The following is a 12472-nucleotide window of genomic DNA, read 5'->3' as shown; positions in this document are numbered from 1 at the left end:
CAGAGGGTGCTGGACTGTGGAGTTGTAGTGTCTCCCCACCACAGTTCCAACTCCCTCCTCTCTCTCTCTCTCTCTCTCTCTCTCTCTCTCTCTCTCTCTCTCTCTCGTCTTCACCCACACACTCACACCATTCTTGCACTGCTGATTCAAGGGAAAGAGAGGTTGATGTTTTCTTCTTGAACTGGTCACCACAAACTGCTTTTCTTGAACAGGAGGAAAAAACCACCTCCTGACAACTGTCACAAGTTCTCCCCCATCTTCGTTCGTCTCTTCCTCTCTCATGCAATCCCCTGGGCTGTGTCACACAAGAGGGCATGAAAGGCCCCTACAGAGCAGTCCCTCAGGGGCGTGGAGGTACACAAGGTTGCACCTGTACATCAGTCCCGCTGCTCAGAGCCACGTGGGATGAAAGACCTGACAGCTGTCCCTACAGCAGAGGTCTGCTGAAGGGAAGCGTAGCACTGGCTCTCTTTTATCCTCCACCTTCACCACACAGCTGAGGAGAGCTAGAGAGCAAGCAACAATTCCTTCTACAGTCAAGATGCGGCCACTATGAGTCACCTCCCTTCCCTCAGCCTCAGAAAAAGCCCAAGCTCTTGATGGATGAGCCACCAAGGGGCTTGGGTGTCTGACACCCATCATGAAGGGCTGATAAGTCCGAAAGAGTCAGAGACAGTGGGTTGCTGGAAACTGTGAACCACAACAGTGGGGGTTCTCTGAGACAAAAAGGGGCCCCAGGATGAGGCACATGGATGGAAATGTATTACCCTGTGCAAAGGTCAGCAGCTGCATGGGGGCTAGGATGAGCCCCCTCATCACATGAGCTCGAGTGGGTTTCCCCCAGAGCTGCTGCTCCTTCCTCACACCCCTCAGAGTGCCACAGCATGCAGCGCCTCTTTTCAGTGCTTATTTTTTCTCTCTGGATGCTCCCCTCTGTCTCCTTGGACCACCTTGGCTGTGTTCCATACTAGCCCTGGACTCTAGATTGATGAGTCACATGTGTCTTGGTTGGAGCTTAGCATAGACCCTTTCCTCATGCTGCCTGTGAACTGACCAGTGAGAAAAAGCCAAGAAATCAGCACATTTGAAAGATTAAAGAAGGAAAAAAAAAAACCCAAACAAAAAAACCAAACCTATCATAATAAGAAAAACAGCAAAAGAAAGAACAGCAGAAAAAATACCAACATGTTCTCAAAAGCCCTGAAAGAATTAGAGAGAATCTGTAAGAGACGGGAAGATCAAACCAAAAAAGGTAAGAGATGAAAGAAAAACATGAAGGGTACTTGCTGGGAAGTGTCTTCTACACTTTTTCCACTGGCTATATAGAAGCGAAACTTGTAAGAAAAACAACAGCGACCCAAAGAATTTCCACTAAAAGATGCTTAGAGCAGTGTCTCAGGGCCCTGCCTCCCCTGCCCTCACGTGCCTCAGGCTCAGACTGGTTTCTTGGTCGTGACGCATCTTCTTAGTGATAGGAGGAAATTCGCTGCCCACCTGCAATATAAAGGCATTTAGGGAAATGCTTTGATCAGAGAGAGAGAGAGAGCATGGTAGCAAGCACATCCCACTGACCCCTCTGTGCTCACCCACCCACTCTAACAACCTCCTTTGCCCATGCCTCATTTTTGCTGATCTCTTCAAGCTTGAGACCTCATTAAGCACAGGCCTGAGTGAGAAGCAGCCCCTCTCCTGGATGTCACCATGAGACCAGTGTCCCTGGTGCTGTTCCTCACCTTCACTCTGCTGCCTTTCACTGGTAAGAGGGGCTGAACATACTGGGGAGGGCAGAGTAGCTCATTAATCTGAGTCTGGGTGTTACTTTGTTCCCTGGAAAGGCTGGAAGGGAGAATTTCTGCTCTTCCAGCTCCACAGAAGGTGGCCAGATATCACCTCCACAGAAGGTGGCCATATCTATATTCTAACACACCCTGGCAAAGATGGCATCCGGACCCCAGAGCGGGATAATATTGAATCCCACTCTTTGCTCAAATCTCCATCTTGTTACAGCTGGCCACATCCTACCAGGATTATCGGAGGGGAGAAGCAGGGAGCAGAAAGTGTGGGTCAGAGAGGGGAGTCCAGCTGTGCTGCCCTGCCTCTTGAGCCCCAGAAAGACGAGGGGGAGTTCAAAGCAGCTGCCTGACAAGATATCTGTGCTATGGAGACGGCATGGGGGAAGGTATGCCAAGGCCAAAAGAGATACGAGTCCTTCTGGGGGAATGTGGGGGGCGGGGGGGGGGGGGCGGGTTGGAGGCCCTTTGAGCCTCTTTTCTCCTTCCCCATATTCCCTGCTTCCCCATATTCACTCCTTCCCCATATTCCCTCCTGCCCCATATTGCCTCCTTCCTGCCCCCTCCCTTGATCTCACGTTTGCCTCTGGCATGAGCTGCTCACTTGTCCTGCTTCCAGTGTGCACCAGGAGCCACACGTGGTGCTGGAAGTTGGTGACTCGGGTCTCCAGAAGACAGCACTGTGCATGAAGCCCCGGGTGTCCCTCCAGGACTCCGCCTGGCGCAATGGCAACTTCTCCCTGCGGATCGCCCCGGTCCGCAGTGAGGATGTTGGGCTGTATGAGGCACGGGTGGAATACAAGACAGAGGTCCACAGCTGCCGCGTGGAGCTGGGGGTGATCACAGGTAGGAGAGGATGGAAAACCTGGAGAATGTTGATTTTAGGACTGGGGAGGCTGTAAAGGTGGGATAGGGTGGGGATGCCATATTTGGCAGGGCAGGTGAGAGTACAGGCAGCACCCTCTGGAAAGTGCAGTTTCCTGCTGTGTGCTCTCAGTTCTGAAGGGAGAGCTGCCTGAGGGATAAAGTTAGGACAGCACAGGCACAAAGGGCTGGTTTGGTAGCTCCCGTTTCACCTTAGCTCACGCCGCAACCCAAACCCTTCTTTTTGCAGTAACCCTCAGCCCACCCAGTCCTGTGATAGGAAATGAGCTGCTCTTGAGCTGCAACTCCAGCCACCGGGCCAGCCTTGTGGAGACATGCTGGTTCCACAATGAGCACCTGGGTCCCACCTCCAGGACCATCTGCTTCTTGTCCAGGACTCTCTCCATCCTTCATCCAGCCATGAGTGATGCTGGCTCCTGGCGCTGCCAGCTTCGGTACTCTGACAAGGAGATAATTTCTGCCACATTCAACCTGCAAATTCTAGGTGAGCTCAACCACTGTGTTGATACCCCAGCATCCCCAAGCTGATACCTTTGATGTGACTGACTAACCCCAGTGGCCCCAGCTTCCCAGCTCTCACCTTGTCCTCGCTTCCCAGGTCAGTCACCTCTCTGAGGAGCTCTTTCCACCACTGTGGCACCACTCCACACTCTCTCCTTTCCCTGGCTCAGGTTTTGATGGCCCAACCAACCCTGTGGTCTATGCAGCAGCTGGCTCTGCAGCCGATCTACCGTGCAGTCTGAGCTACCTTCCCAGTGCCTTTGGGATGAGGGTGGTGGCAGCCCACTGGAGCCACCTTGCAGGAGGACGTGTGCAAGACTGGGTCATCTCCCAGAATGTGAGCAGCAGAAGATTCCCCCTGCATCTCCCCGTGGTGGGGCCAGGCGATGCAGGGCAGTACCGCTGCACTGTCTCTGTGGGCCACAGGACAATCAGCAGGGATGTCACCTTGGCTGTGGTTACAGGTGAGAGGAGAGACTGGGAGGTGCTTCATCCCCCTGGGGTCCCTCAGTGCAGATAAACCTCCCTGCCTGTCAGTGCAATGGTCATGGGTTCCCACCCCAGGGCAGGAAACAAGATCTCTGTTCAGGGCACTGCACTGCATTGGACTCTGCTGGAATCAGGGCTTTTCCTAGGTGACCTTATTATTCCTCTTAAGAAGGAGAAAGAGAAAGAAAAGAATTTAGAGGAAGTAATAGAGATGCAATAGAAGAAGGATGGATGAGGAAGAGGTGTGGACATGCCTGTAGTCTTTCCTGAGGTTACTTTTTCCTTTGCCACAGTGACTCCAAGCATCCAAGGACCTGTTTCTGAGGGGAATCGTTTGCTGCTCATCTGCAGCCTCACACACTCCCAGGGACATGAGCGTTTCCAGTGGACTCACCTTGACTCAGCCCCCACTAAGAGCAAGCTGGCTGTGGCTTCTCCCCGTCGCTTGGAGGGCCACAGTTCCTGGCTGGTACGCACCTTGGAAATACCCCAAGTGTCACAAAAGGACACGGGCACCTGGGAATGTAGTGTGCATGGCCCAGAAGGCAGACTGGGAGCAGTGGAGTATGACCTGCAGATCACAGGTACTGTCCCCTAGGGATCTGCAAACAACCTCTTCTTCTCACCCTACTTAGCTCTCTGGTGCCCTTTCCTCTCTCAACCCCATCCTGTCCTTCTCCCCTTGGACCCTTGAGATCCCATCTTCTTGGGCTTCTAAGAGCTTCTAAGAGCTAATCCTCTCTTAGCTTTCACGAGTTCCTCATGCTGCTCCATCCAGTTCCCCACACTCTTTCCTATTTTGCCTGTTGTTTGCAGTCCCACCCTTTCCTTGGTGCAAAACCAACCATCCCTCCCTTCCTAACTGTGGTTCCTCCTCACAGGTGCCCAGGTCTCCAGCGCTCCCTCTATCTTAAGTGGGCAGGTTACTTTTGGGCTCACACTCACCCTCTTCTTCCTGCTTGCCATTTGTGTTGTGGCTCTGGCCCTACAAAAAAGGGTAAGTGTCCATCACCCCATTTCTGTTCTTTTTCCTGTACATCCACTCTTATTTGACCTTCCCCAGATTACTCCAGAGACAGCAGTGAAAGGTCCTGGGGACACAGTGGCCAGAGGAGCTATGGGGCTGGAGCAACCTGCTGACAGTGTCATGGACACACAGGGAAAGCTGTACCCTGGGCATTGGCAGGAATGGCTAACCATGGCATTCCTCTGGGGGCAGAGAGGTTTTCTTCCTCAGAGAAGGAAGAAAACCTCCAAAGGGACAATCACAGCCCAGCTCTGAAAAGCTTCATGTTTATTCCCCCAGAGATCAAGCCATGCTGTTGTGGAGGAGGGCTAATTGCCAGGCTTTTGTAGCTGTCCTCTCTGTCATTCCTTAGCTGGATGCTTTAATGTGACCATCTCCTGTTCTGTATCAATGCCTGCTGGTGCCCAGACACCAATATTGATGCGGGGCTGTTGCTTCTCACACCTCAGCTCTCAGCTTCTGGCAACTTAATGCCCTTCATTTGCTCAGCTTGTTCCAGTATCTTGTCCTCTGAAAACTCCCTTGTACCTTGCCTTTATGATCCCCAAGACCAGGCCAGGACTAATCCTTCCCCAGCATGTCACTGGAAAAAACTGTGCAAACAAGTCAGACTGTATCTCTGCAGTTTTCATATTATTGCTCTGCAAATTAATTACATGGAAAAATCGTCCTTCAGGGTTTCCTTTTGCAGACAAGGGACACTTTTTGGGAGTAGCTGTGATGCAGCTGCCTCTTACTTAGCCTCACGGACAGGGCCCACAATGACAATTCCAGTGGGGAAGGGGCTGGGCAATCAGAGCCAGATAAGTTTGGAAGAGCTTACCCTGGTGAAAGAGCTGGGAGCCTTGAAACTGCCTTGAGCTGAAGACGAGTGATGTGACAAAATTGATGAAAAGTCTTAGCAGGTCCCAGTGGCTGGAGACTGAAGGCAGGCAGCATCACAAAAGAAGCAAGGTGGAAATTTTTATAAAACCACTGTGGGTAGTGCAAGAGCAGCTCGTGTCAGGTTCTTCATCATCCATCCTTAATCAGCACTGATGGTAAAGGATAATATGAGGCAGAGATCTACAGTTTCCGTGTGACTCTCTAAAGCGTGCAAGTCCAGGGCAGGGTGATCAGAACCAACCAATTTCTGGCCCAAAACCTTGGACTGGAACCCCTTGACAGTGTACCTGTAAAGCCTCAGCTAGCAGGAAATAGGATACCTGGGTGTCCCTCTGTTTGCTTAAGCAACTCTCATCCTGCCAGGATGTTCACCACCCCAAAGCATTTCCAGATGCCCCCATGGCCCTGCCGTGCTGAGCAAGCCAGGCCCCTGTGTTGCGGCACAGGTCCTCTATCCATGTGTGTTCCTCAACCGGCTCTAGATGGCCCTGCTTTAGCAGGGGGTTTGGACTGGATCATCTCCAAAGGTCCTTCTAACCCCAGCCACCCTCTGATTCTGTGATTCTGTGATTCACACCCTTCTCTGCTGCACAGACTCCCCACTGGGCTCGTCCTCCACCAGAGTGCAGATGAGGTGCCTCGAGCAGAGATATCAACTCTTCTCTGGTTCTCTCCCTCTCTCTGCTGGCATCCTGTGAGATTGCATTTACTGTTCCTGAGCTGGTTGGAAACAGGATGCTCCCTGTGGTGTATCATGCACATCCAATGGGCTGTTGCTCATCCATTAGGAATTCCTGTTCCAATTGTCTGATCCTATCAATGTCTGATCAGTACTGTTGCATTTCATTGATCCTGTCATTCAGGTTAGTGCTCCCTTCTCCTAAAATATCTGTGTCTTGCATGATATTCTCATCCTCTTTCTTCAAAATGAGGCTCCTCAACTTTATCAGCTGCCTAACTCATTAGCACTTTCACACTCTCTGAGCCAATAATGACTGGTCTTTGAAGACTCATGCTTTTCATTTCCCTTCAGCCTGGCAGAAACCTGTCAGCAAGACCCCAGTCTCTTCCTCTTAGTTGAGATCACACCTACCATGCCATTCTCTAACTAATCTCATCCTTCTTGCTGTGCTGTCTATGTGTAGCCCTATACTGCTATCAGGAGCCCTGAGATCAACCTCTTTTTCACTGTCTAGAAAGTCACTTGTGATAGTGGTTCTGTCTTTAATTTGTTCTTAATTCATTTTGCACAAGCCTTCATGCCTTTATTACCTCTCTCCGAAATGATGTTGTAAAATCTGACTTACCATCAAACCTACCAGTGGCCTGGTCTTTGCCCAGATCAGTCTTTGCTCTCCCTTAGGCATGTCCTGTCTTTGTTATTCCTTATGTCCGTGACACCATGGAGGAAGATCATGTTGAGCTGGCTTTCCCCAGAGGAAATTGCATGTCTCAGAGAGTGTCTTCTTCCCTGGCTCTGGGAGGGAATGAGAGCCTTATGGTTGCAAGCAGTAGGACTGTCTTCCGTGCCAGGGGAAAGCCCAGACTGGTGCCATTCAGTCTCTGCCCTGTGTCTGATGCAGCCTCTTGCTTCCCTTTCAGGCGCAGACTCCTGCCTTCCCAGCGCTGGAAGGGATGTTTGCAGTCAATGTGCCAGGGAAGTCCAAGGAGGAAAACCAGAAAGGGAAGATCCAGCAAACGGAGTGCTGATGGAAGCAGGGGCATCTGGGCTAGTCTGCATGGGAGGATGAAACTGTGTGCCATGCAGAGAGAGATGGGCACCATGCAGACCTCTCAAGAGGGTCTAGGGATGGACTGAGCAATGCAGGGGACCTTGGGAGCTCTGTACCTGCAGAGGAGCTGGAAGCTGCAGCCAGGGCAAGGCAGAATCACCACTGCAGTCAGGTGGCCAGCAGCAGAGATGCTTTGGAGCTATTGGGGGTATTTGAGCCAGTAGCTACTGCCTGCTTCGGTGTCACATCTCTGTCCCTTTCTTTGCCCCTCCTTCATGGACTCTCTCTCCAGCTTTCTCTGGTGGAACACTTCAATGCAGGACATGGCTGGAATCCATCTCCCCTGCAGTCTGACAATGTTTTTTCCTCCATGCTCACTCTCTTCTCCTCTCCCTCCCCCTGCACTGCCCTGCTCACTGCCCTGCTCACTGCCCTGTTGCACATTTTGAGCATTTTAACTTATTAGAAACTTATATTCGCACTTAAAATAAATTCATGTGACAAAAACACCCACTGACCCATGTGTGTGTAGAGGATCGTGCCTATTTGATGGAGCTGGGTGTACCTCTGCCTGTGTGAAGCCATTTCTAAGGCTTTTGCTGCCTTCTCTTTCTCTTTCTCTTTCAGTTCTGTTTTACTGAAGCTGCCTGTTCATTTCTGACATTTTCACAGTGGGGAAGGGGAAATTAAATGCCACTATAGAAGGAAGACTCACAGGTTCAGTCTCTCCTTTTTGCTGTGTTCCAGGGCCTTCTTTTCTTTTTTTCTCCCATCCGACCATCCTTGTTCATTCATTCATTTATTCCTTTAGACCTTCACATTTTCTGGAAAATCTACGAATGGTATTATGGCTCTTTGTCACTCTCTTTCTGCTAAGGATGTACTTAGAGGTGTAAGTTTGAGTCTGCCAGGCCCTACCTCTCAAGGTCTTCAATGTGTTTAGGTTTCATGTAGTCAGAGAATGCTCTTCATGTCCCCTCTAAACAGCTCTGGACAGCTGTGGTACTGCTCTTGAGCAGCCATTGAATGCCACCCCAGAAGAAACACTTATTAGTAACGAGAGTCACACGTGTAATTTCTCCCATATGGATCCCCAGGTTGTGGCTGCTCCGTGTTCAGGATGAAAGATTCTCTTGACTTGAAAGAAAGTCACCACAGCCAGGCCAGCTTTTCTTTATTTCACTAGGCACATGAACAGATCTTCTTACTGTGTGGCTCTGACCTTCTCTCCCCAAAAGGTTCAGGCACTCAGGCAGTGAATGCGCTCAGGTATCTTTAAACTGCAAGTAGCAGCAACAGCACCCAAAAGCCACAACTAGCCCACTCCAGTGAGCATGTCTGGACTCCACAGCTCTTTAGCTGATCAGCTATCCATGTATTTTACTGAAAATGACACCCCTTCTCCACTGAATCCTAGAGAAGTGCAGCAGAGCTGTGAGGTAGACTTGTCTGCTTCAACCATCCCATGCAATTTCAGGCAGACCCTGGAGCAGAACCAACATAAGGCAAGACAGTCCAGCATGGTACCAGCATCTTCCTAGGCAAATGATAATGCTGCAGGTTCTTTTCAGGTGGGAGTGATCTGTCTAGCTCAATCATCTCTCTCTGCCAGATGCTTTGGAGGCAGAGAAAATGTTGGTTAACCCCCATGGGGCTGAGGGGCAATCCAATATCTATCAGGATCACATAATATTCTCTCAGTGCCTGACAGTGGTTTGCTCTCTCTTCTCACACACAATGGGGTGCTCTCTCGTCCTGTGGGTAACACTTTCAGCACTGTCTGTTACCAGCCTGGATGTTCTCATTGCTCAGATGTGTGCCTGGTCTGTCTTTAAACCTCGCTGTTTCCTTGTACTCTCTGACTTCCTCTGGCAATCAGTCCTTGGATCTGCTTATTCACTGTGTGAAAATGGCTCCTCTCTCAGTTTTGAAATGAAAACTTTCCACTTTCACTGCTTTCTTTTCTCCCATCACAAAGGCTGGGAAAAGAGAGACTCCCAAATCTATCATACCTTGGATGGTCATTATTTTACCACGTTTTATCACATATCCTTTTTTGTTATTTCCCCATCCCCTCCTGACTCATTGCCTTTCAGGTAGAAATCCCAGATTTTGGGACTTTCTCTCTGACATTTTGCACAGGCCCATCTCTCTGCATGGTCAGCTCTGCTTGGGTCCTTTGCTTTGGAAGAGGAGGCAGCAGCCCAGCAGGGGAGCAGTGCTGGTTTGCACGGAGACACAGAGCCTTTCTCTGCACTACTTCCATCCAGCTCTTCAGTGTTTTGTCTGCTCCTCTGAAAGAAGTTCAACAACTCTGAGCTCGTACCCAGCTGTGTTCACTGTGCCTGTCATGATAGGCAGATGCCTGGCGTGGTGCAGTTACAGTGAGCAAAATTCTGGAAGTATTTATGCCGTTTAGATTTTCTTTCCTAGAAACTATTCCTATACATTGGAAAATATTTCCAAATCAAGATGGCACAAGGCAAGTCGGTAGAGTTGAAGTGGAAGGACCAAGAGTCTGTGCAATAAAGCAAACAGATCTGGAAACCCGTTTCAAGTGGAGTCAATAAATAGAAACAGGAAATAAGGCAAATGACATATGATGGAAAGAGACCTGATGCTTTTCCATAAGAATGTAGCTACAGGTGCAAAACTCAGATAAATATTTTCAACATACCAGAATGTGGTGGTTTGACCCTGGCTGCTCCATCACTCCTTTCTCTAACTGGATGGGAAACAGAAAGTTTAACAAAAGGCTCGTTGGTCCAGATAAGGACAGAGAGAGATCACTCACTGATTATCATCACATCTCACCACTGGGAAATTATTTGAATTTATTACCAATCAAATCAAAGCAGGATATTGAGAAAATAAACTCAAATCTTAGAAGACCTCCATCCAACCCTCCATTCTTCCAAGGCCTAATTTCACCCCCAATTTTCTCTTTCTTCCCCACAGCAGCACAGGGGGACAGAGAATGGGAGTTGCAGTCAGTTCATCACGTGTTATCTCTGCCACTCCCTCCTCCTCAGAGGAAGGACTCCTCACACTCTCCCCTGCTCCAGTGTGGGGTCCTGTTCCTACCGCATATCCTTACTCTTCTCTCTGGCTGCAGTTGTTAATTTTTTCCCATCCCACTTAACCATATTATCCCAGAGGCTCTACCCCCATCACTGATGGGCTCAGCCTTGGCCATCAGTGTTCTGGAGCCAGCTGGCATTGGCTGTATCAGACATGGGGGAAGCTTCTGGCAGCTTCTCACAGAAACCAACTCTGCAGCTCCCCAGCTGTCTAGACCTTGCCATGAAAACTCATTGCACAGTGGATGAAAATTTAAAAAAACCCACAGGAAATCCAGTGGATTCCCTTTTAGCAGAGAGGAGAGCTTAAGGAATGCAAAGTAAGTGCTATGCATGCAAATTCCTTTGCATAGAACTCCTCCAAAAGGAATAGGAAGACAATCTTTAATCCCAAACTAATCTTTTTTTGGTAGGAAAGATCAGCATCATTAGAAAAAATCATAACTAGGTCCAGATGTTCTGCAGCCCAGACTCCTGAGGGATTTACAGTGAGAGGCTAAGTCCTAGCAAATAGCATAATCTGACAAAAGAATGACAAGAAAAATACATCTATTGTGGTCTTTGTGCATTCTGCACAGCCTCTTAAAAACAATAAAATGTTAAAACCAGATCTCAAATTATGTAGGCTACTAAGGCACACTGAGTTTTATATTTGCTTGTCATATTTATGGGAACAATATCAGCACCAATCCTGCAAAAAAAAGAATCCCATAACTTAGTTCTCTGCTTCTAGTTCTTCAACACTTTGATGAATAAACCCAAAATATGCAGTTTTACTTTGGCCTTCTAAAGGCAAAACCATCAAACCAATCTCCTTACGGGAATGCTGTTGCTGTGGGTAGTGCATCTTGCGCCTCCCACTAAGTTCCAAAGCATCTGGGACTGTCATTTCATAGTTGTGGATTCCAACAGGCTCGAGAGTTTCTCTCCTAGGTTTTCACCCCGCTGGCCTGGCAGTTCGATGTGCCTCCCTCCAAAAGCTGTCACAGGGTGTGCTCTGAACAGGGTGTCACTCCCACCTGAACAGATGGAGCTCAGAGGGACTCATGGCAGGAGGGCATGGGACACTCCTGGTGCCCAGAAACACAGGAAGTCACACACAAGGGCAGATTTTGCAAGGGCTTGGTAATTCTCATTCTTACTGAGGTTTCTCATGTTCAACTTCTTTTACAAGCACTGTGTGTCTTCTTTCTTGTCACCACGTCAGCATTACCCCTTTTTGTATGTAAAATGACCCAGGTTTTGGACCTAGGAGGACACACCAGCAAACTCCCTAACAAACTTTGGGGGCTGTCAGGAGCTCAGTTAGGACCCGCCACTCACCCTCCAGCCCTTCAAAATCCAAAATTAGATATCAGGAAGAGATTCTTTCCTGTAAGGGTGATGAGACCCTGGCACAGGTTGCCCAGAGAAGTCGTGGATGCCCTATCCCTGGCAGTGTTCAAAGCCAGGTTGGATACTGGTCTATTGCAAGGTGTTCCTGCCCATGGCAGGATGTTGGACTGGGTAATCTTTCAGGTTCCTTCCCACGCAAACCTCTCTGTGATTCCATGAACTCCCACGGCCGGCAGAGCTCTGCGGGGACATCCCGGTGGCTGCGGCGGCTGCTCCGCTGGCCCTCCCAGCTCCTCGTCCCGAGCCAATGCCGCCATCTAGTGCACTGTGCGGCGGGATTCTGTGCTGATGAAACACCTCCAGCTGTGCATCAAAACAATTACCGTCACCAGCTTCTCCCCCTCGCTTTTGCCAAGGCCAGTAATAGTGAGACAGTAAGCAATATGCATCCTATATAGGTCCCTAAAAACTCCCCCAGCCACCTCCCTCCTGCCTGTTGCATTTCTCACAGGTCCTTAACATGGGACTGGTTTTGGTCAGGCTCGTTTCAGCCCCTGTCACTTCGGGTGACACACTTCTGCAGGCAGTGATTCTTGATTCCTCTGTCCAGTGCCCTCCAAGCAGTCCCTGATTTCCCAGCACACCTGGCTAGTCTTGCTCCATCAGGCTCCATACCTCCTGGTTAAATACAGGGGACCCCTTGCTCATGAAGAACCTCTCTGGAGGGTTCCTGATTTTCCACTGTGA

General features: G+C 49.6%; 1 protein-coding gene across 1 annotated transcript; it reads left to right on the top strand.

Moving 5' to 3' along the window:
• Positions 1-1676: 1676 nt before the first annotated feature.
• LAG3 (lymphocyte activating 3) lies at positions 1677-7986 on the top strand. Its single transcript, XM_066175439.1, has 8 exons — positions 1677-1756; positions 2008-2179; positions 2410-2636; positions 2905-3159; positions 3347-3640; positions 3959-4249; positions 4547-4662; positions 7180-7986. Exons 1-8 carry the CDS (start codon positions 1702-1704, stop codon positions 7285-7287), a joined length of 1518 nt encoding a protein of 505 aa, XP_066031536.1. The 5' UTR covers positions 1677-1701; the 3' UTR covers positions 7288-7986.
• The last annotated feature ends 4486 nt before the right edge of the window (positions 7987-12472 follow it).

This window comes from Chamaea fasciata, unplaced genomic scaffold, assembly GCF_029207755.1.
Source record: "Chamaea fasciata isolate MVZ Bird 193981 ecotype frontalis unplaced genomic scaffold, bChaFas1.0.hap1 SCAF_2, whole genome shotgun sequence".
NCBI lineage: Eukaryota > Metazoa > Chordata > Aves > Passeriformes > Sylviidae > Chamaea > Chamaea fasciata.
This window is presented reverse-complemented; position numbering and strand designations above follow the sequence as displayed.